The sequence below is a fragment of the Phalacrocorax aristotelis genome, chromosome 3 (assembly GCF_949628215.1).
Source record: "Phalacrocorax aristotelis chromosome 3, bGulAri2.1, whole genome shotgun sequence".
NCBI lineage: Eukaryota > Metazoa > Chordata > Aves > Suliformes > Phalacrocoracidae > Phalacrocorax > Phalacrocorax aristotelis.
Window position 1 is genome coordinate 69,911,429 of NC_134278.1, and position 24,441 is coordinate 69,935,869.

Consider the following 24,441-nt stretch of genomic DNA (forward strand, 5'->3'; position numbering starts at 1 on the left):
AATAATGAACTATTGGGATTTCCCCTTTTTAAAATAAAAAATGCAACATATTCTTTAAAGCAGTCAGGTAATTCATCTGAGAACCTTCAAGGAAGTTGTGTTGGTATCGTTTGATTGTATGGCATTTTATTAAAGCTAAGCTATTAATATGTGGCATTATGTGCTAATCAACGTGTATTTGAATACAGTACGTTGCACATATAAAAGAAACACAAACATTTTTATTAAAGGTTTACAGTGCAGATACAGAAGTTGTGTAGTAATTTGCTACTTACTGCAAAGCATTACGAACAAACATTCAAGCTTTCTGGAAAAAAAACAAGACACTTAACTTATTTTTGCTAATGCTCTGCTAATAAAATTTGATTCCTCATATCCTTAGACCATCAAGGCTACAACAACTTTACGACTGCTAAAAATACTTGCAGTCAGGTTGCTCAATTAATTATTGGACTGTAGAAACTGAAAATACCTTTAAAAATATTAAGCTGTCTGTTGGCAAGTCATAGTAATTTGCCAGTGAGCTTCATTCCATTCTAAGTACAGAAGAACTAATGGTTTCAATTCATTATGTAAATTCTGGAAAACTGATGAACTTTTGACTAGTCATGAAACTATGATTTTAAGTTTATTTAAACATGTTTCTGATCCATCAGTTAACACTTTTCAAATAGTCATTCAACGTATTTCAATTTTGTGAGGTTGGTGTATACAGGCATGGCAGACTACTCAGAACCTGTCAGATAGTAGTAACCTACAACGATAATCCATTTGCATTTCTGGTGTATTCTATGTTGTTCTTGATATCTAACAAATATTGCGGTGTAGTGCAAAACAATATGTCATATTCTTCTGAGTTCCTACCTTATGCTGTTTAAAAATTAGATGCAAAACCTCTTTGAATGGTGACGACTCTGGTTTGAACTTTAATGATGACTATGAGGATATACTGCTAAATTAATACAAAATTAAATATTAAATCCCTATGACAGCACAGTGGAATTTTCAACAGAAATGGAAAAAAAATTAAGGCACTTCTGCTGTATCTAGCTTCATATTCTGCTGATATATCGGGCTACATATTTAGCTGCAACACAGTGATGAAACTCAAATATTACTTTAATTTTCAACTTGCAAGGATTTGGCCTTCAATCTTTATTACACAGTCCATGGCAAAACAATTTCACATTAAAAGCGTATTGTTACATAGATTTTAACAATGAAAATAAGGAATACATTTTGGCTGTAGAAATTTAAAAAAACCAACACAAACCACCAAAAACCCCAAACCAACCCTGTTCCATAGAGTTGCATTTCTGAATACACCTAAATTCATCAATGTACATTTTCCCCTGGTTAACTACCGATGATTTATTTACAAAGCAAGTACCAAACAATGGCTAGAAAATACCCTTGCACCACAAATTAGCTACATGGATATTTCTATTTTTCATACTAGAAAACAGCTAAGGTGGCATTTACTTCAGTACAATGTTTCTTTCATAAATGTCAACGTGTTTTAGCAGGTAATACAAAATGGAGATGCAGACTGTGTTACGTTAGAAAAGCAAACATATTATGGGTTTGGTTAAGAAAAACCAGATGTCTAGAAAAATGTAAATTATTATTATCTTTTTTTTTTTTTTTTTTGTTAGAAAAGGTCTAATGCATTAACTGCTCCAAGCACTTCACATAGGGACTGTCAATGACTTACAAATTCAAAATGTTGCTGACAGGGCAGCGGAAATTTGAGAAATTACTTGAAAGAGAAGTCATAATCAGCCTGTGCTAGCTCCGACAGGCTTATAGCTAGATTTCTGTTCACATAGGCATTTATGTTAATAGAGTCTATGCTGTTTTGGGGATCATTTGACAATCAGTAACAACATGGAATACTTTCATTTAATCATCTCTTTTAGAAGAAGTGATAGCTCATTGTGTTGATTTTAAAGTCTGTTTTTTATGTGCGAAACAGAAGCAGAAGGTGAAGCTTGGAGATTTGTTTTTCCTTAAGTGAGCACTGAAAGAAATATTTTCCCTTTGAAACTGTGGAACATGCAATCCTTGTAAGAGAAAACCTCTTGAACTGCAAATGTGTTGCTCTAGATGATCTTGTGAGACATCAGCACACAAAAAACCTGCACAGAAAACACCTCTACAAATAAATTTTAAGAGTAAATCAAGTACCCAACAGTTATTACAACTTCATTTCCCATTATTTCCCATCATTAAAAGCTCACCTTCATTTTTCAAACTGGAGTTGTCTAGCCTTTGAATTTTTGATTCCAACCTGTTTAACACTACTGTAACTTGTCAAGAGCACGTCAGATCGCTACAGGTACAGTAGCTTTGTTTTAGACTAATGTATGTATTCCTGGTAAACGTGACTGTTTTGAACATTGGAGCCTGGCAAGCTCCCGTATCTCTCGGCTCTGCTTGCTGTTAAGTTTCATGCTTCTGTTATGCGCAATGTAGAAGTGCTGCAGAAGCAATTTTTGACCGACTGGAAAAGCGGGCACTTTCCTCTGTGGTATTTTTTTGAGGGAAAGCATATCCTACACATTCCCATAGCATACTGCCCAGACACACCGTGGCGCTGGTGTGCAATTGCTTTGAGAGCTATGCGGCAGGAGACCCTGTCACGGCAGAGGAGTAGTTTCAGCTTCTTGAAGTTCCAACTGAAAGGAAAGAAATTGCAAATACAATGAACAATTACTTGATTTCTTCCCACCCACAAGTTTATGTGTGTGTTTGTATGTGTCGTTTATTTTTTTTAAGAGGAATTTACTGCTCATTTGCAGCTACTGTCCTGCTGTATGAAGCTAACCAGGTAGCCCAGAGAATAAGACAAGACTATGCCTTTGCCATAAAGCAACAAGGGCAAAGGAAACGATCACAGAAAAAGTTTCATGTCTGACTTTCAAAGACAAAAAAAACATTAGGAGATCTGGAATTTGAATTAGAAGTAGAATATATTTCATACCATGCCAGTTGTTCTCTTTCTAGAGGAGATCTCTCTATGAATTTCATGATTATAGAAGGATTTCACTCCCTCCCTGTACTCTTTTTGTGGCAATTGCAGGGGAGTTAATATTTTAGATGAAACATTCTGTGCTCATGTCAGTACATTGGCTAAGTTTTGGATTTGGAGTTAAAGTCTAGTTTAAATTCTGTGTCAGATTGACTTATATCAGCAAACAAACCCAACAACTTCTCAGCCCTGTGTGTCCACAGTATCCGTGTTAAGTCCTATTTGCATACAGGCACAATGGCACTACAGATGTTTTCATCAAGAAGATCTGCCTACTGCACAGCATGTCCTGAAAGTCTGCAACCCTTTTTACTGCCCAGCAAATGTTGTTCTGCAGCAGTAGAACCTGTTGAAAACAGCGTGGGAGACACCGCAAATAAAGGGTTTATGGTATGGAAAGTAGAGTGACAGATGAAGCCTGACTGAGACAAGAGAGGGGATGTGCTCCTGTAAAAGTAATGGGACAGGGGTAAGGATTTTGAGGCAGGGAGAAGGAAAGTGTGTTTTGTAACTGCATTGCTTTCCAAGCATGTTCAGCAGAGTGGAGGCTGTTAGGACTTCAGAACTAGAGATAAATTTCTCCAAGGCCACAACATAACTGAAATGTTTGTTCAATTTGACATGCTATATTTAGGGATCTTCTTTATTCTGTATTGGGAATACATCTCCTCAGCTCCTTTTGGCCAGAAACTGACCTGATCCTACATGTGAATGTCCCTCTCTTTTGGAGAAGTCTAGATCCAGAAATGAATTTTGAAGTCAATATTTACTTATCTTTACGAATTAGATAAAACAGAAGCATTTCTTTTGTATTTTTTTAACCAATGAACTTCTTCTAATTTATTAAGGAAAAAATGTAAATGCTTTGTTCCCTGTTTATTCTAATTCACAGTTTAAGGAATGCCGCAAATACAGGCAACCTTAGAAGACACCTAAGCAGTTCTGGTCCTCATAGAATAGTTGACTCTTGATTCCTCTCATGAAATAGTCTGACAAACACATTCTGTTTTCTCTGTTACCTAGAAGATTCACAAAGGGCCATGTCAGTGCAAATCAGCTACAAAAGAAAGCCCAGTTTTAGGGATTGATTGAATTTAGACAAGATTTTCATAGATGTCATTATCTTGCTAGGAATGGGCTTCGTAAGAAATCAATACTTTATAATTACTATTGAAATACAGTATTATTTACAAAGGAGATATGTCAATTTTCTAAGAATACACAGAAAGGCCATTCTCTATTAATACAGGCAGATGTGAATCTGACGAGGTTTGGAATTACAGAATCTGCCCAGCTTTTGTCATGTTTCTGCACAGGACTCACCAGCATTCCTCATATTTGTTTGCAATCTGTCATATAGCACCAGGAAAATTAAAATGCAAGGAAGTACTTTCTTCATTTGTTTAATCAAAGTTAATCTAGCTTTCAATTTTCCTTGTTTCAACTTAAAAGTAGTTTTTTCTTTAATCTAATATCCTTTTTATTTCTACATGTGGCTGCCCATCCAAGCAATAAGGGCAAAGCTTTCAGTGCTGAGCATGAACACCAGAGCTTCTGGTTACTGAACATATCTAAGGTCTAATTTTCAGCATATGAGGAGGATTTGCAGCTTCCATTATGGCACTTAGACACTTCAGTGGTTAAGGAGAAAGCATCAGAAGCTAAAAATAGAAAAAATAGTTACATAGGATGACTAAACAGTACTAACAATGTGCCTATACATAATTTGCTTAGTTGCTTGGATACACTCAGGTGAGAGTGCTATAAAAACTTAAATGGATCACAAAGAAACAACCCACTGAAACAAATTAAATTTCTCAGATTTCTATAATTATTAATACTCCATTTTCCTAAGGATTTAGGATTTTTTTTTGTTATTAACAGATAGATATTAACAAAAATAAAAGGTATTTGGATAACAGTTTTCAGAAAAAAAGAATTATCAATGAATTCTAAATTTAAAAAAAAATTCAAACTTTTTTAACCTCAGAGATAAATTAAAGCAGAGACCCTCTGTGCACCTGAAGTAAAAGCTATTTCAAAATACTTGTCAAGATGTTTGTTATGAATCAGGTTAATGTCAATGATGTCAAAAAACCTCAGCCATTTGCAAAAGCTAGTATTTGATCCTTTATTACCATTTCCTACCAATATTGGGTCATACAGATTAAAGTTCAAAGTAAGCAGTTTTGTTTTGCAAGCAATTTTTCCAGGATTCCATCACTCCTACTCTCACTTTAACTTTGCATGCAAAGGCACTTAAAAGATTGCATATGTCTCCCTGGAAAGTACTGGGAGCCAAGCCTTTAAGCTCATTTTGGAAAAAATGTAACCTATGCTTTTTACTGCAGAGGTTGGTTGAGTGTAACACAGGCTACATCCCCCACAGCCACGAAACATTTCAGTATTACAACTCTTCCAGTTGTTGCATGCCTGATTAGCCACTGCCTTTTCTCCCTTAGAAACGTGTTGCTTCACTGAGCATGTGCCATTTCTATAAAGGCTCACACCATCAGTGTTATGAATCCGACGCCACTCTGTGCATTTGAAAGAAGCTGCATTTCTGGAGGAGTTTTGGACTTGTTTGGCTCTTCCACTTTTTGTAAATGCTGATAAAACAATAATCAAATGCTTCATCTAGATCTTGTTAGTAATGCCAAACAGCCATAGAGTAGGCCAAAGGCCAGTATCTTAACTCAGAATAATATGAATATTTATGATGTTTCCTGTTACTGCTTTTGCACTGAGAAAACACGGTTGTTCCTTCCACCAGTGAATGCTTATTTTTAAGAGTGTGAGCTGCTGAGTGATTGAGTGCTTGCAGCTCACATTAACTTTAGCAGGAGTAAAGAATGCTCACTTGGCAAAAAAGCAACCTGTAGAACATCTGTTTCTTCGAAAACGATGTGAAGTGTGCTGAGTATTATAGAGTCTTGAAATTAGAATGCATACCAAATGCTCTCCAAGGCCTTGTCTGTACAAGAAAGAACCTGTCAGTATGCTTAGATCAATACAGATACACTAGCTAGACTTTCCTGTTCAGAAAGCACCTACCTGTAAAAAGACTGCCCTGTCAATAGAATTTACAAAAGCTCACTGTCTGAGCAGTGGTTTGTTTGGGTTTTCTTTTTTCTTTCTTTTTTCCTTTCTTTTTTTCTTTCTTTTTTCTTTTCTGAGAGCAAAAGCTGCATTCACCCTAGGGCTTTCTCTATTTAAAAAAGTAATGATAATTTTTTAAAAAATTAAATGTTACACTTGTAATTAATTAATCCCAAAGAACCTTTTTTGTTTAGATTAGTCCTACAACCTTGTATCTCATTCTGTTTGTAGCAGACAACAAAAATGCTGTCTCTTACAGAAATGTTTGCTGGAGAAAAAAAATAAATTAAGTTTAATATTCAGATTTGAACATGGCTTGGTGTGAATGTATTCTATAGACATTGTGGAGAGTGAGAAAGACTGCGCCCGTAGCTGGTGTGATGTACTCCAGGGAGTGCAGCAGCGAGAAGGCTCAGGTCAGCATCCAGCGAACACATCTGGCAGAAATAAACCAGTGGTGGCAGGAGCAGCTGCCAAAGCAAGGACTGCAGGGATGGTGGTGCAGGAAGTTAAATTGAGCCCATTTACGGCCACTTCAAATTCTTTCAAGTACCAGACCATCCGAAGATGGTTCTATCCACCCATCTGTGAAGACGTGAGCTTCCAAGTTTGTCGTCTTCTCCCCAGCCCTGGGGAAAACTGATAGCTATTTGCTAGGGAGAGCTACCAAAGTAGTCAAAGCTGGGTAGTCAAACAAGTTCTTACAGCTCTGCGTACACCTCTTCTGTTCCATGCATAGCGGCTCTTTGCTTCAGTTTCCTTCCTTACTTCCTCACTCAGACCTCATCCCTGATGGTCCCCTTTCTCCTTTGCACTCTTTCTCTCACCTCCCTTTCCCTTCAGCATCTTTCCCTTCACTTCTTTCCACATGTGCTTTACCTCTTCTTAACTAATTTCATCACTATCCCCTGAATGGAAGAAAAATTCCTAACCAACAAAGAACCCAACTATGAGACTAGCTTCCTCCTTACTGCCACTATAAAGCTCGCTTCATTTGCCTGGTCCATCCCTGCCTCAGCTGGCTCTCTCCCTTGTTGGGGTAGGTTGGGAAGGATCATCTTGTATTCTGTGTTTGCTCAATGCCCAGGGAAACAGACTTTATTTCACTCAGCCTCTGAGCAGTACCACATTAACCTTTGTTAAGGGTAGGAGTTCAGAAAGCTACAGCTTTCCTAAAAATAATATAAAGATATAGAAAATGTGTGCATACACACTGCACAGTAAAAACTTGGAATTGTACTAGCTATTGCTACAATCCTTTTGCAGACACATGCACAAAATTGACTCCACTGAGGCTTACAAATGCATTATTAACAGCTGAATCTGTCTAATAAAATTTCGCTACTCCTAGTAAATATGACGTGTATATACATACATACATATATGTATGTGCCTATGCCAAGTTTGGCAGTTCTGCTCCGCCACCAAAGTTTGTGTAAGACTGAGCAGGTGCTAACTGATTTCACAGGCCACAGTTTGGCATGTGTGAATCAGACGCTGGTGAGTGGCAACACAAACTGCAGATGCTTAATAAAGCTTCTCCCGTTAGCCTGCTCCCTCCTCTTTTCTGGTGCAATTACTATTTTGTCTGTTTGGAGATGGTAATGTTCTGATCTGGGATTTCTGGCAGCAGCTGAGTGGCAGCTATGCAACTGCTTTCACGAGAAGCCATTGACTTGAGCACCTCGAGGAGGCAGCTAGCTTTTGGCTGAAGTGGCAGCAGTGAGAAACTGGTGCAGGAGCAACCGAAGTATATTGCTGAAAAGTGATATGGCAAGGAATGAACAAGGTCTTTTGTTCTTCTTTTAAAAAATTACAGAGATGGCTCAAACTTTTTCTAGTGCTTGTGATGCGCTTGAGTTACTTTCATGAATGTAATATGATTTGCTTTCATGTTTTGCTTGACGTTCACTGAGGGACGGGGATTGGAAATTCTCAGGACTAATAACAGGAATACGGATGTTGAACACATAACAAAGAGCTTCTTTGCAAAAGCTAAGTAAAAATAGCCTGAATTAAAAAAAAAAAAACAAACCAACAAAAAAAAACCAAAAAACCCCCAAACTATTTCTCTTGGTATCTGCTGTGCCATAAAATCCCTACTTCTCAAAGGTGTTTTCTGCATGAAAAAGGTATATTTTTAGTATACCTTAAATGGCAAAATGGCACAATACTCTAACATTTATGTGTATATTTTCATATATATAATCTCTCAAAACCCACCTTAGCCAACACAGGTAATTATCTGATACAAGAACTGCACGTAGACAAGCCTTTGTCTACTTCTTGCATGTCTGCCAGGACAAACAAGGCCAGGTAGGCCTTCTTTGTACATCAATCAAAAATGTACAAGCACTTTTCTTCTCTTTTTTTATCCACTGTTCCAATGGGAGAAGAAGAGAGATCTATATTCTGTCCCGCTCCTGTCTCCATCAGCAGACAAGAAGTATGAATAGCGAAATCTGTGATTAATCTCCAACGAGTTCTATAGCAGTCACCTGTGGTAAACATCCTGCAAATGATACACTGTTTTGTGTGCTTTGTGTTTGCATGCACGCTGGACCTGGTCATGCAAAGTACCTTTGAAAGCTCTCAGCTTCTGAGCATCAACTAGAGGAGAGAACAACTAGCACCATGCAGGGCTGGGGTCTCTGTGTATGCATACACCAGTTTCAGATATAACCTTGAAGGTGTTTAGACCTTCAAATAGCTACAAATCAGTATAAACTGTAACTTCAGAATACATGTCATCTCCAAGCGGGAGGCCTGGATCCCGAGATGACATCTCCACTGCTAGTCATACCTGATGGTTAGTCCTGTCCACAGTGTTGGCAGTGGAAGCATGGTCACGAGTGTTTTGTCGGACTCGGGTGGAGTTTTGCTGCTCAATGGTTGAGGAAGTGGGGATGCAGAACTCTCTGAAACACCTTTTGAAATTCTCATCTAGAAATGCATAAAGGACTGGGTTAAGGCAGCTATTTGTATACCCTAGAGCAATACAGAAGTGCCAGGAGACAGTCTGGAAAGTAGTTTCTGGGATGTTGACCAGGGCTTTAACGATGACATAAATGTGGATGGGAGTCCAGCAGACAATAAACACCGCCACCACTACAAGAACCATCCTCGTGATTCTCCGCAGGTTCCTGTCCTTTTCTTTGGAGCCAGATAACATGCGAACACTCTTCAGACGTAAAATCATCAGCCCATAGCATACGGTAATTATCAGGACTGGCATAATGAAGGCAAAGATGAACACACAGATTTTCAGGAGGTTCTCCCAGTACCAGGCAGGGTGGGAAAATGTAAGTGTGCAGTCAATAGAGCCTGCAGAGAAAGGAAAACAGTGGAGAAGAACAAGCGAGTCAGTTTTGCATTTGCTTTTCTTTAAACCTTTTTTATTAAATATCATAGGCAAATATATGAAGATTTACTAAGTCAACAGGTAAAATGAAGCAATCTGTGATCTGTCATTGGCACAAACATTGACAGGACACAATGCTGCAAAACAGCTTTGAAGTGTGAGTTAGAAAAACAAAACTGAAGTAATGTGTTCTCTTTTCCATTTTATTGCTTGTATTGCAATATTGGAATTCCATGAATTGCAACATGGAATTGCATGTATATTGGACAAGAAAAAGAGTTGAATTGTCATAAACGCTTAAACTTTGACTAATTTTCACTTTCAATATAAAACCTGGTGAAAAGAAGATGGTTTAACAGCCTTATCTGCTGAGACTTTGGGCATGACAGGGCAATGGGGAAGAGAATGACATGACACTTGGTAACTACACAGTGGAGGGTTTGGATTTATGTTGAGATGCTCTCACTTCATGAACGTCTTTGAGGACCAGTGATCCAGAACACGATCTCTGCCCTGTATCACATCCTGCCAGACTAGGTGCAACATATTTATGATTGCCAACCTCAGTGGGCATATCCTGGGTAAAGCACAGGCTTCTGTGTTGTAGGGCAGTGCATAACCGCCCCACAGCAGAAGGCAGGAAGACACAGATGCTTTTCCAAACGCTACAGTAACTGTGTGGGCCAACAAGACTCGCACGGACCCACAGAAGGAGCTGGAGCTGCCTGTTGTAAAAGACAGATCATGTGCAGTGCTGTGTCCACTCAACTACAGCCAGAGGCAAAATTGTTGAAGGGGTCCCTTTGCACTGACACCTGCTTTATACAGGTTGGAGGTCAGAAGTTAATTCAATGCTTCTACAATAAAGTGAAACAGTGCAGAAAGGAGTTTAAACATTGAAATACTCAATTTAGGAATGAAAGCCAGACTTACCATGCCTGTATTTAGTAGTTGCCATGAACATAACTGGCAGGCCAATGGCAGAAGAAAGAATCCAGTTGCAGACATTGACAATTTTGGCATTTCTGGGGGTACGGAAATCAAGGGCCTTAACTGGGTGGCAAACAGCTACGTAGCGATCCACACTCATGGTGCAGAGTGTAAAGATACTGGTGAACATATTGTAGTAGTCTATGGATATAACAATCTTACAAAGGATGGTACCAAATGGCCATGTTCCCATCAAGTAATTCACACTCTGGAATGGCAGAGTACTTGTTGCTAGGGCATCTGCCAATGCAAGATTGAAAATATAGATATTGGTGGCAGTCTTCATTTTCGTGTACCTAGAAAAAAAAATCAGCAAAGCATGTGAATGACCACAACTGACGTTAAACAAAATTGAGTCCTGCGCACCATCTGTAAGAAACTTCTGTGGAATAATGTGCTAGATACTGTCAAAGATCATCTTTTCTGCTTTTTACCAAATTAACTTGCTATGGTTTATCTACAATAATGTCTGCAGTTCAGTGAGGCATTAGCTAAAGGGTGTAAGAAAGAAAAGCTAATTTAACACAAATGTTCCTGGCCATGGTACCCTGCTGTCCTGATTGCTGCCAAGGTTTCTGGGCACCGTGGCTGCTTGGCTTTCGGGTGCTCAGATGGCTTGTTCTTTTGGTAAAACTTCCTTCTGCTTCTGCAAACTAATAAGTACAGCGTTTGATCCAACATTTTACCATTTATAGAGTGATTTTTCAAGAGTAATAGCCCATTTGAAAAGATCTTTCAGGCAACCTGCTGGGGAAGACAAAGTGTAAAATTCTGTATTTAATGCTTTTTTTTTTCTCTCCGGCTTTGACCTCTTCAGAACATGAGCCAGCTGCAAAAAAACCCATGACAAAGCTGTGTAGGGAACATACATTTGGAACCTTTTTGGTAAGGTCTAGAGCAATGCAAACTTTTTGATGAATGTACCTAGATAGCTTTTATGATGAACATCTGAAAAAGTTTGTACCGGCTTTGTTCTCTTATTTTCTAGCACTCTGCATGAGGAGCCACTAACAACCCTAATCTCAATTTAGGTTTTTTTTAAAAAAAGATTTTCAGGTAGACCTAAGCTCGCTTTTGACTGCTTTCTTGAGAAAGCATGATCTGAGTATGATACTTCCAAGTTTTAAATAAACTGTATATTCTGAAAGTACCGTAAAAACTTTTCTTACAGGAGCACTCCATTTAGCCAACAAGACTGTAATACTAACTTAGGAAGAGGTGGATGCTGCAAGCATCCTTGCGTCTCTGTGTTGGGAGTTATTTAGAAAAAATGTACAGGATTGAAGTGTGGGAGAGAGACACAATAAGCTGCAGCTCTAAAAACAGTTCAGAGGGAGGAGAAAATATTTTCTGGGCAGTTTGCTGGAGAATCTTGCAGAAGAGAATGAAAATAGCAACATTTTTATAATGACTTTACTGTTACCCAGAATGAAAACATTGTACTAAGTCGTCTTTTTGCCGTGTCCCCCGATGTTTATGAAAAATGCATGTCCTCCATAGGTCTGACAACAGATCCAGGACTAGCCAAGGTTGTGTCCAGAGAGCTAACCTGGAGGTTTGATTGCGTGTGAGCAGACATATCTAGCTTGCTCTAGTCTGATCTGCTCAGGCAGCAACAGCAGCAGAGGGGTAGTGGCTCTCAGTTCTGCACAGACAATGAAAGGCGATGAGGATCCTGTGCCTTCACCCAGGCTGCTGATCCCTGCTCAGCCCTGAGGTGATTGCCCTGTCTTTATGGCTGGACAAGAGAGGATGCTTAGGTATGCTGCTCAGTGCTGCTGCCATCACATGTGATGCTGGCAAAGTTCTGTCTGGAGAGCACATCATCAGATGATAATGATAATGCAGGGTTTTTTTTTTATCAGTAATTAAAGCCATTCTTATGATTTAAAGGAAATGCTTGATACAGCAAAAAAATGTCAACTGATATGTGACTCTCAGGTTAGCATGCCAGAAGATGGGCAGTGAAAAGCTCTAAATAAATGGAATAAAGTTTCTTCACTGGGACCGGCATGGGCCTTATCCCACTTATGTGCTACACATTTTTCAAGTTTGCTATCTTGCTTTCATTGTCAGTTTAAACTCAAAAGTTCTTGGACTTATTTTGTTTAATGGGCTCTATAGCCTATTAATGATGGATTCTTGTTTGATGTACTCTGTAATCTTTATATTTCTAATCATGCTGTTCTTATAAAGAAAGGAGGGAGAGCTTTTGTGGTGATAAAGTATTTACCTCCACAATTGCCTAATCAACAAAAGCCTACTGAAATCCACAATATTCTTTTCAGTCAATTCTATGGGATTTGGGTGTTTCTCTGTACTGAATATTTCAAGATTTTATAAAGGGCTTATTTCTGAAAGGTACATTTTGTTAAAAATGTATTTTTCCAAATAAGTAGATTATCAGTGTCCCCAGGAATTTTTTTTGGTATGAACAAATAAATACTGAAGCAATTGATTAAAAGTAATTTTAACAGCGTGAAAAGTAACAGTCCCTCAAAATGGAGCTCTTCAAAGCGTTGATCTTATCTGTTATGCTATCTTTTGCTAAGGTGTCAGTCTACCTATTTGAAGAAGCAGCACAAACATTCAAACATTTCCATCATCCAGACATACATGTGTATGTGATGAGACTTCTATACTTCAGAGGGACTGAATTTTATATGTAATTAAAGTCATAGGATATTGGTATGACTTAAAATACCAAAAGTATTGTGTTTATAAATGCCATCTTTTAACAGATACTGTTTTCACACTTTCGTTCAAGTCAACTAGAGAATCTAAAAATGAACAGATGCGTAAAGAGTGAGTCTTAAATGCAAACCCATGAAAATCTGAATGCTGGTATTTAGATTACATTGAAATTTCAGCATCTAAAACATTAAGTATATTCAATTTTGCATGACAACGAGCAAGGTCACAAGTGAAGAGAGAAGTTGGCTTGGGCAACATCACTTTTATTTTTACAAATCTGCAATGAAGGACTAATAGAGCAACATGCTGATTCAATTTTTTGGTGAATATTTAGCTCAATACTGCTCTTGATACATAATAAAATTAATTATGCTCATTATAATAATGACACTCACTAGTATGCCCTTTCTATCTTTTCAGTGTGGGTTTTGTATCATAAAATATCTGTGTTTTTGGAGCATGTTTTTGTTGGTAATAGTACATGATAGATGATATTTACCACACTAAGAATATACTTCATGTCTGTCTAATTCTGTAGGGAAAACTCAGCCTTGCCTTTATCTTCAATCCAGCAATGCTTTGAAATATACTTGAAGTTTGAAGATCTGAGCTGTAGAGGTCCACTCAACTGGGATTTGCTTGGAGTAAGAAAATGCAATAGAGAAAAGCATGAGAATCCTACTCGGATAGTCACTAGGTTCCTAGCGTTCAATAAATAGAAAGCCTTGAAATGACCTCTTCAACTGGCAGTCCATGGGCCACTTGTAGTTTGCAAAGCAAATAAAAGGTTTACCAAACTAACCTAGAGAGACCCCCCAGCTCCACTGCACAAAGCGTAACAGCATCTTGAGCAGGAGCCACGAGCACCTCCCCCTTCCACCTCACAGTCATGCGACAAAAGACGTGAGTAAGCTTGTGCCCCTCTCTCTGCAAGACGTGTCACAGCTCTGTTTCTGGCCCGCCCACTCCAATGGTTTAGTCTTTACCTTATCACCTCCAAAAATTTTTGAAGGTTCTTTTCTTATAAGCCTCCATGGCTCAAAAGTAAAGAACAAATAACATGAAGACCATATCTTTTCTTAAAAAATAATGAAATTTTTAGTTCCCATCACACTTTATCTAAGCCTAATAGACACAGTTAGTATACTGCCACTTGAGCCTTGTTCCTACCGCTTCTTGGACAAGCCATTTACATTCACCTGGACTGTTGAAATATACCCCACTCCAGACCCTTCAGCCCTTCTGTACCAGATCAGTTTTATAACGTCCTTGTGCCACTATGCTGGTGCAAAGAAGCCAGAGAGAGGGTCCATGTTTAGCTCAATGAATATAGTAATGCATACCATTACAAATTAATTTGAAAACTGCTCCCATCTGACTAACAACAGTGAGGAGAAAAGCAGAAACAGTCTTTGCACTTTGGAAATGGGCTGGCCAATGATAGACTGGTAATAACCACTTTCAGCGACACAAAGGCATGCAAGCTTTTGTCCTCAGAATGCTGATTTGGAGACAAAGACTGCTTCAACTGATCTGTGTTTAAGTTCAATGCAAAATATATGAAAAAAACAGCTTAATTACAGGAGGTTCTTTGCAGAAAGCAGTCATTCATGAAAATGGTTTGGCTTTGGGAAAGAAACAACAGCCAGCAATTAGGTCTTGCATACAGACAACCTGACATATCTCTTGTTGATGCTTGAGGAGATCAGGTTAGTGTTTCAAATTCATGTTCTTCTTGCATAAATGACTTGTTAAACAAATGAAGAATCATTACATGCATACATTAGATTAGTTGAGGTCTCCTTGGGTGGGAAGATTAAAACATGTGAATTATGCCCGGTTGAACAAATTTAAATGAACATTTATTTCCATGGCTGTTCTGGTGCATCTTGTGTATGCAGCTCAAAACTGGTAGGAAAGAGGGATTTTTTGGATTTTTTTGTGTGCTTTCCTGAGATATCAGGCACTTTCCATTTTTGCTGAGCCCTCGAAGTGTTGACAAAGATCATGTCATATTCAGGATGGTCCAGAAAAACCCTCAAAAATTTCTTCTCTCTGCCAATCCAGTTAGTATGTTTGACTCTGAAATGAAGTCTGTCAGCTAGGCCATATTCTGGAAAGTACCTCTGAGCTAAAAGTTCTCAAATGATGGACTTAACTGATAGCCATCCTATCTTATTGTACTTTTCCTTTCTTTGCATGGTAGTGGGTTTCTATAGAGTGAAAGACCTGTATTGTATCTCAACCACAGTTGTGACCTGTGCTGTGGCAGACTGCTACCTATTAAAGTTTTAAAGTCATATACATTCTGGATAAGCCTAACCTGCCTGTCTGGGAGCATAGGCTTTAATCAGCTTTAAGATTCAGTCTTTGATTTTTCTGTTCATGGCTACTTCAGAATGCTTATGCCTTAAACCATTAAGTTCAAGCTCTGGGTACAAGCACCATAAATTTGTGTACAATCCTTACATGTTATTGGGTGGTCAGGCCACCCAGACCGAGTTGCCATACTGTGGTTAACAACCTACTCACCCTTTTGATTTATGTTCTTCTGAAGAGATCATATACAAGGATCTAAATTAAAAATAATAAGCCCTCAGGGAAAACAACCAAACAACAAATTGAAAAAACCCTCCAGCAGGTACATCATTATATCAGAAGATGTTCACACTTAGCTACAACAAAATTGTGCAATTTGCAGCACATTCACTTACTTCCAGCACTAATCCTGAGTTTGGGGGTAAAACCTGAACTGGCGAAAAGAACAAGATTTTACTGCCTTTGAGAAAGACAGAGGCAGTGGTTGTCTCCTCCTGCTAAAGCCTTGCATCTTGACTCCCAGCACAGCGCTACCTGGTCACTGCTGTGACCGTGACGGTGGTTTAGTTACAGAGATGAAAAAACATACGAATATCAAGCATCACTTTAGGTGTCAAGGCATGACATAGTAAGGGAGTGTACTATATCTAAAATAGCACGGCCTAGTTATTTAGCATACTAGGTCGGGAACACAGCAAGGCCTTCACATACATTACGCTGGAGCAGCCTTCCCCTCCCTTTGTCACACACTGGCAAGGGGATGTCCATTTCCTGAAGGAATCTGAGCGTGTGTGCGGAATCTGGATCCGAACATCCAGCAGATAACTGCTGGACTGTAGTTTCTTCAGCTGCTACCTCTTTTCTCCCTAATACTTTGTTTTCCAACTGCCCAGTTCCTTTTTTACTTTGTTCTCTTTCATTACACAAATGAAATTAAGCCAGAATTTCACCAAAGTTTACTTCCCTTGGATTATCTTGCTAGCGTCTTTGACTTCCCAGCTTGTCCTTTCCTTGCATCGGGGCAGCATCACGGCACGTGCAGATCCACCAGTATTTGCCTGCAGGACCCAGGCAGGAGAAGCAAGCAGAGCACACCACTTCTCATGGAGGAGCACCAGCTCAGGGCCACTTCTCCTGTACTCAGAAGCGATTAGCGACTTCTCTCAGACCTCAGCTTTGGGAGAGAAAGAACTAAACGAAAGCCTTTTAGGCAGAGGCAACTTTCTTCAGACCCTGGTGTCCATCTTTGTGGGAATGATGTGGCGCTAAGAGAGTTGGGAGGGCATCTGACTCATCCTGTTTTCAATTAATTACAATATGGTATTGGGCTTTGGGCTAAAATTCACATGTTGCTTTCTTTAGGGCTCTTCCTGCTTTTTTTCCTACCGAAAAGCATCATAAAGAGGCCCTCTTTCTGCTTTTTAGTTTGAATCAGTGGACTTAGTCCCTCCCCAGGGAAAACAAAACAAGCTCTTTCTTTGGGAAAAATAGCTATTTTTGGGATGAAGGCTGGTCCTTTCCCTGATGCCTGAGAGGATTAACGAGCAAGGTTTCTTCGGACACAACACACAAACCCCACAGTCATCGTAACAGGTAACCATTTTATTATTTTGCTCCTATTATTTTCATGCCTTTTTAAATTACATGTATATGCAAAATATCCTGGCAGAAATCTGTACGAAATAAAGCTGATGCAATGCATTCTTTCTATTTTCCAAAAAGGGAGGGGAACCAGCCAAGAACAGGTTTTTATAGATTCATATCAACTTGCCACACAAACATTTAAGACACTGCAATGTCTTATAACTCCTATTACCCTTGTTTCTTTTTCTTTTCCCAGGCACTGTAAAAAGCTACTTAATGATGAAAACCAAATGACAGTAATATGTATGCTCCAATGCCCAGTCATCTGCTGGTACACTTCCTTCCCTTCCAGCTTAGTTAAATGGGGAAAAAATTATTTGCCAATTACTCCAGGACTTAATCTGGCCTGTTTGTTAAACCACCTTTAGCTGAGTCTCTGGTTGCCTGGTGGAGGCATGTATGGGTCTCCAGTAAAGGTTGCTGCTTTCGCAGAGTTGTGTAACACACCTCTGAAATAAATCAATGGTACTAAAAAGGCTAACTCCAATACGTTGCCATTATCCAGCAGCACGTGCTTATTGCTGAAGTTTTTGCTTTGCTAGGAAGATATGGAAAGGAAAACTGTCGGTGTCTTCAACTTAACTGTCTCCCCTCTGCCTTCAGGGAAGCATGATGAGAGTAAAACCACTGACTACATCTATGATAACTGTGGTGACATTTTTCTAGCAGGGACAAGTTAACAGCTATTTTTTCCAGTTTCCAAGGCACTGGTTCCCTCCCCCTGAGTTGTAGACTGATCACCTCAGGTGAGAGCTGTACATGAAACATCCCCTGCTCAGCAGGGCAGCTGGCAGGGAAGCCTTTGAAGACAGTTTTACTGCTAGTAGATGTGAGATCCTTAAAGGTGTGATGGGGAACAGCAGTGGTAATCCTCCCCGGTCCGAGGGTATCAGGGAGGTAGCATGGGGCTCGAGGCAATGCCACAGACTGTACAGATCAAAGCCCTGCTAAGTATACAAGGTATGGCCTCTCACATACACGAGATCGCAATCTTCTAGTGAAGCTGTTGAGTGTGATCTGGCAAGGAGTGACAGAGGTGACACAAAGGGACTGGAGAGAGAATAAATGTGGAGGAAGACTTGCCTGTGACAGGGGGAAAGGGGACAGCAGGAGAGGGTGGAGGCAGGCATCAAAGAAAGAAGGAGCACGATTATGTCTTTTGAGAAGACCCAATCAAAAGTACTGGGAATCATGGATGTAGTCTCCATGGGACAAGGATGAGATTGCGCCTGAAACTGGGGTTCTGAGGGAGGTACTGAGACCATCACCTTACGAGCAGGATTTAGGATAACTGGCTTCTTGGATGATTTTTCTGTAGAGGCAGCACATCCCAGGGCTGGAGGTTAGCACTGTGCGAGGGGAAAATAGGAAAAGATAAAAAACTGCTGCTCCCTGTTCTCCCTAAGAAAGAGACTTCTCTCAGCTGGGATTGTTCCACACACCACAATGAGGAGGAGTTGCTCCATTTTACACAAACGTTTTTGTTTTGAAGTTTTATTCGTGATCTGAGCTACAAGATCTTATAGCTGATAATTGAACACTTCTCAGTAAGAAGGTGGAAAAAATATGCTATTTCATGTCTTTCACAGTTATTTGATCAGCTACGGTCTTCCATCTCTACCTTTTTTCATCATGTAAATTCAAAGGGAAATACAAATAAAATTGTGAAGTGCTTAACATTAAACGCATGAATGAGAATGCTTCTTAACACAGGTGGGCTAAGCTGTGGAACTCCTTGCTACTGAATACCATTAAAAGCCATCTTCCAAAAGGGAGCAGGGGCTTTGAAAGATAATGATACCATTCCCCCTATATATATGATACCATAAGCCCAAACTTCACGGTATAAACCAAAGAAGACACAGATGACTATAAAAAGAACTTCATTTGAGATCAGCCTAACTACAGCAATTTAGAAAATAGTTGCTTTCAGGTTTTTAAAAAATATAAGTTATAAGGAGTGGATTTGTATTTTGAAGAGAATTGTCAAGGATTAAAAACTTGTTTTCACTTGGAAACATAGTGAAAATAAATAATTTTTGAAAATGTCTATCAGTCAGGGTCTCCACAACATCCATCTTAGAACACCTAAGCATAAAAATAATCATCTTGGAATCTTTAAAAATGTTTTAGAATTCTGAAATTTTACTTCAAAAAATATTTGTTTCAAAGTAGCTTTGTTCAGAGGTGGTAATATTTGCAACCTTTTATATCCAACCTGATTTTTGATTCTGATTTTTTTGGGGATGCTGCATGTTAGAAGTGCCCATAAAAAGCTATTGGATGAATGCAGATTCAAACTCAGCTCAGAAAGCCTCTTTGCAATCTAAGAGACTGCTAGAAGGATTCTCACACAGTGATGCCCCTTTTTCTTGCACTCTTTGACTAAATGCCAGCTGCTGGCTACGGCTGGAAAAAAACAATAGTAAGGTAGACTATGATCCTAAGACACTTGGGCTTACGTCAGGTTATGGTCGAAATTTTTGTAAATACGTCACCTTTTGATCTAGAAAAATTATATAGCTTGACAATAATTACATAATGTAAACAATATGCTCTTACAATATTTTCTAATTTTACTGAAGCCATGAAAAGTCAGTACAATTTGACTTATTTTTATAAGGAAATTAAAAAAAAAATAATCAGGAAGTGTTTAACGTTATTTTTCATGGGAGTCATTACCAGCATGATACTCCAGGAAAAATACAGTGGGATCAAAGCAGCTTTTCCAAGAGAGATTGAGTAAAAGGGGATGTTTTCTGCCCAGAAGTCCCTGGTGGTAGCCGCTAGCAGAGCCGGGGTGGGAGGTGTCTGCCCTCCTGGGGCAGGTGTGCTATCCTGTGAGCGAGAGCCAGACACAAGGTGGCACAGGGTCTGGAGATGAGTGTGGGGCTGCAGAGCTCTCACTCATCCCGCAGTGCCTCTGCTCCCTCAGGGAGATGGGGGTTATCCTCAGGTTGCAGGCTAACGTATTTTTGGACAAATTTTGACCATGTCAGTATCAATATAATAAAAAAAATAAAAGAGTGAATACAAAGGTATACATGCTGTTTTATCTGTCTGCTTCCCTTGATCTTGGGAGAGGGAGGGGAGCTGCTTGCTAGTCAAACAATTACCCCCTGGCAGAGGCTGGTAAACTTCTATCACAGGGACAAGACATTTCCTTCAAGACATTTCCTTCCTCCTGTGAAGGATCATGGAGAACCTGAGGCCCCTTTGTTTATATGTGTCAAAATTAAGAGCAAAGCAACTAAGGAATCACTCTTGACTTGAGTGTCTTTAGTGGCTGTTGGTGGAATTACACTCCTCTCAAGCCACTTGGCATCGTGGAGGACTGGGGCCCCCAGGAGCTATTCCTCCCTTCCAGACCAGCAATGCTAAAGATTTTCATCTATGATCTATTACAGCTTTCTAGCATATTGCCTTAATTACAGGGTATATTCTTCTTCCCATTCTAATGTGTGACTAATATCCCACTGACTTGATGAGAAAGCTGGAAAAGCCTATAGATTGCTGTGTAAATTAATTCAATGCCACGCGGTACTAATTGTACACGGTCTAGTACTCTGCAGCAGCTAGAAGTAGCACTTGCTGTTGACCTAGCCATAACAACACTGTGTTCATATTAGTAATTTACACTTATACAAAGCACATGAGGAAAACAGATAATAAAATTTATCTGCAAATTTTTCAGATTACAGGAAATTCATGGCTGGCAGTAAAACCTCACTATTACTGCTGTCACTCAGAAGGCATTCTTTTGTATTTGACAAAGGAAACAGCTCAGTGTTAGTAACATGGGGTTCTGCCTCACACACTACAGATATAGCATGTAAATATTAATTCAAGGATGAAAGTATTCAGTTGAACAGCAACCATTTAGGAGAATAAGGAGGGTGGATGAGAGTGCATTAATTATAAAGTAACATGTATATAAATTGGAAATCCATGGACCTGCTTTGCATGAAAAGCTTAATTTTTGCATTGATAATGACCATACATTTCTAACTCCTTGTTGGACGTGTTTGCTTTCTGACCCTTGTTTGCCCCAGCTGGGATAACAGGGCGGCATTGTGGCCTGACGGTGACAGTTCTGCATGAGGCAAGCATCTGCACGGCTCTGGCTCCAAACCCACAGGTCTGCTTCATGCAGAAAAATTGTAATAGCAATAATGTTTACAAGAACAATATAATAATTATTAAAAATATTTCAAAAGAAGCCAAGCATGAGATATTAGCATGCAGCATGCTGAATATGAAGTCACTGTTGCTTTCACTGGGGCTGGACTCTGAAAGGTGAGTAGGGACAGAGTTTCAAATGTCTAAGCATCTACCTCCCACCTCCTAGTATTTTCAAGGCAAACTAGGTACCAGTATAATTTTAAAATCTTATTTCCAGTAGTCTCAATTCTTCTCAAAACTAATACTAATTTCAAAGTTTTGTTCTTCCTGAGCAGGCATGGTGTGAAAGGTAAATTAAGAAAGGTAGCTTCATATGATGCCAAATCCAAACCAGTGAAAGGTTTGCCTCCTATGTGTAGCTGGAGCCAAGGATACATGAGTATGAGCACATACACTCACCATTTCAAATAGCCACATTATATGATTGGGAATACTGTCCCTATTGCTCTCCAGATATACTAAACCTATAGAGAAGCACAGAAATGAAACATATTTTTATGTTGCTTAAACCGCAGATCCTATTCCACCATTAACATGTAAATCCTTTTTCATCCCAGATTGGTAAACAGCTGCATGCTATTAACTGGGAAGGAACTCTGTCATACGAAAAGCTGCTCTTGCACAGGACACCTGGGTTTGGTCCTGCCTTTGCTGTAGAACTCCTGGATGGTTTTGGAGGAGCCATTTATTTGTGTTTTCCTCTGTAAAATGAAAACCCATTTTTGCTTTCTCCTATTGCTTCTGGCTTCTGTTTTTAAGCTTTAACCTCAGGGAAAGATGCTTTCTTTAGATGGAAATCTAAGTGCAAGTGCCTCATTCAATTTGGCTTTGTGGTGCAAGTGTAATTCAATTAATTAATGTAAGAAATATGAACCTAGTATGGGTTACGCCTAGTATAAATATATAATTCCAGGGACAACCTGTGGCATATTCCTCTGCTGACAGCTATCCTGGCTCTGTCACATTGTGCATCTGCTTTTTCTCCCAGAGGAATGCATTGAACACTGCTCAGCTGACTGCAGCCATGCTTCTGCTCAGAAGCCTTTCTGCAGCTGTGTCTTTACACATATAGCTTAAGTCTCGGACTGACCACAGCCACAGGGCAGAAGAGAATCTCCCCAGCTCTGTGCATTTAAAATGCAGTCTCTATAGTTAAAACCACTAGGTTTCTGAACTACTATCTTTTGAACCACTGATGTGCATTACTCATGTTCCCATTAGGTCTATGAGCTGCACAGGCTTTGCAGTGACATCCCCAACACATGCCGAAGGAATCACCCTCTGCCCTGCTCCAGCCCCCTACCTGGACCGCTATCATCACCCCCGGTTTTTTACACCTAGTGCTGTCAACACTGCACCCACCATGAAGCCACCGCGGTGCTGCTGGCCTGCAAGCGATGCTGGGTGCCAGCCTCTGCTCCTGCCTGCTGGCTCCTTGCGGCCACGGCACCCATGCCTGGCGGCTGCTACCCCCGACTCCTTGGGAAACGTAGCGTTCAAAGGGAAAAGGGATGCCTTCTCTAGAACTGGGGAAACTGGAAGTGCTGGGGTTGCCCTGGCAGGGAGAGAGCGCGCCCCAGAGACACCCCCCGCGGCAGCGCCCGCTGGGCTCTGCAGTGCTCAGCGGATGCTTCATTTGGAAACGACGAGCAGCCACGGAGGAAGGGCAGCTCAGTGAGCCCCGTCCCGTCCCGCCGCCCCGCTCCCGCTCCCGCTCCCGCTCCCGGGAGGTGGCAGTGTTCCCCCGCGGAAGCCGCCCGACCCGCTCCCAGGCGGGCAAAGCAGCCCGTTTCTTCTCGCTCTCACCCACTTTGCGCCGATTTACGGGTGTGGGATTTCTCCTGCGTGAAAGACACGCTTGTGAGTGACCCGTAAAAGCCCGGGTGGGCGGGGGGGCGGGAAAGTTGCAAAGTGCTGCAGCACAGCCGGGATCACCGGTGGCGGCCGCGATCCTGGCGTATTTATACACGTGTATATGCACGTATGTGCAGAGAGAGACATGTATATGAATATAAGCACATCTATCACGACTTGAGGCAGAGGATTTATAAGCCCGGGCAGAGAGAAGCGTTTAGCCGCGATGCCATTTACATTTTGCCGGTGCTTTTGGGAGAGGCGGGGGGAGAGACGCGTGGATGTGTGCCGGGTGTCCGTGTGCGAGCCGGTACCCGCACAGGCTCGCAGGCAGTGGCTAAAGTCTGTTTAAATCCTCCATCCTCAGCGCACAGGTGCGGGATTCGGGCCTCGTTGGCCAGAGCAGCTCGCAGAGGCGCTGCGGCGCGGAGGGGCCGTAGAGCATCCTCGGACCCGCGGCGGTTTCTGACGGACCGCCCGGCCCGGCCCGTCCTCACGGCTCCACCGCAAGTTTCCCGTCCCCGATCACCCGCTCCGGCGCTTTCTCAGAAGCCTCCCTCCCTTCCCCGCGGCGGCAGGAGCCCCTCCGCACCCCGCAGGGCGGCCCGTTGCGCGCTGCCTGCCGGAGCGGGGCCGCAGCATCCCCAGCCGGGACGCCGGCCCGCAGCCCGGTTCCCCGCCGTCCGCCCCGACGGCAGCGGCCGGGGGCTGCGGGGCCGGGCAGGGCGGGGCGTGGCGGGGCAGGGCGGCACTCACCTGACGATGACATACATGACCAAGAAGTTGCCGAAGAGCCCCACGACGCAGACCACGGAGTAGAGGGCCATGATGGCGATGGCCGTGACCACGGAGGGGCCGCCGCCCGCGGGCGCGCAGGGCCCGCCGCCGCCCGCGCTGCCGTTGGCGCCGCCGCAGGGCTCGGAGCGGTTCCAGCCCGCCGCCGCCGCCGCCGCCGCCACAGCCGAGGCGTTGCCCCAGGGGCCCGGCGGCGCGGCCGCGCAGGGCGGCGCGGAGGGGCGGCAGGCGGCGGAGGCGTTGGCGGCGAAGGGGACGTCCAGGGCGCCGGCGAGGAGCGGCGCGGAGCCGTTGCCCAGCAGGTAGGCGACGGCCATGGCGCGCAGCGGCCTCAGCGCGGCCGGCGGCTCTCCGCGCCCAACGGACGCCCGGCGCGGTGCTGTCGCGGTGCGCGCTGTGCTGTCGCGGTGCGCGGTGCCCGGGAGGCGGCAGCGCCCGCCCCGACGGCGCGCCCCGCCGCTGGGTGCGGGCA

General features: G+C 41.7%; 1 protein-coding gene across 1 annotated transcript; it reads right to left on the reverse strand.

Moving 5' to 3' along the window:
* Positions 1-1,118: 1,118 nt before the first annotated feature.
* OPRM1 (opioid receptor mu 1) lies at positions 1,119-24,441 on the reverse strand. Its single transcript, XM_075087900.1, has 4 exons — positions 23,931-24,441; positions 10,425-10,777; positions 8,934-9,454; positions 1,119-2,678 (listed from the first exon to the last, which is right to left on the reverse strand). Exons 1-4 carry the CDS (start codon positions 24,284-24,286, stop codon positions 2,640-2,642), a joined length of 1,269 nt encoding a protein of 422 aa, XP_074944001.1. The 5' UTR covers positions 24,287-24,441; the 3' UTR covers positions 1,119-2,639.

What these genes read in the sequence shown, in the direction of transcription:
- OPRM1 (XM_075087900.1), bottom strand. Translation starts at nt 24,286, where the DNA reads ATGGCCGTCGCCTACCTGCTGGGCAACGGCTCCGCGCCGCTCCTCGCC. An exon ending in AACTACTAAATACAGGCATG is followed by an intron (nt 9,455 to 10,424) that starts GTAAGTCTGGCT and finishes CTTTCTCTGCAG; the next exon opens with GCTCTATTGACTGCACACTT. An exon ending in TGGACAGGACTAACCATCAG is followed by an intron (nt 2,679 to 8,933) that starts GTATGACTAGCA and finishes CTTTCCTTTCAG; the next exon opens with TTGGAACTTCAAGAAGCTGA.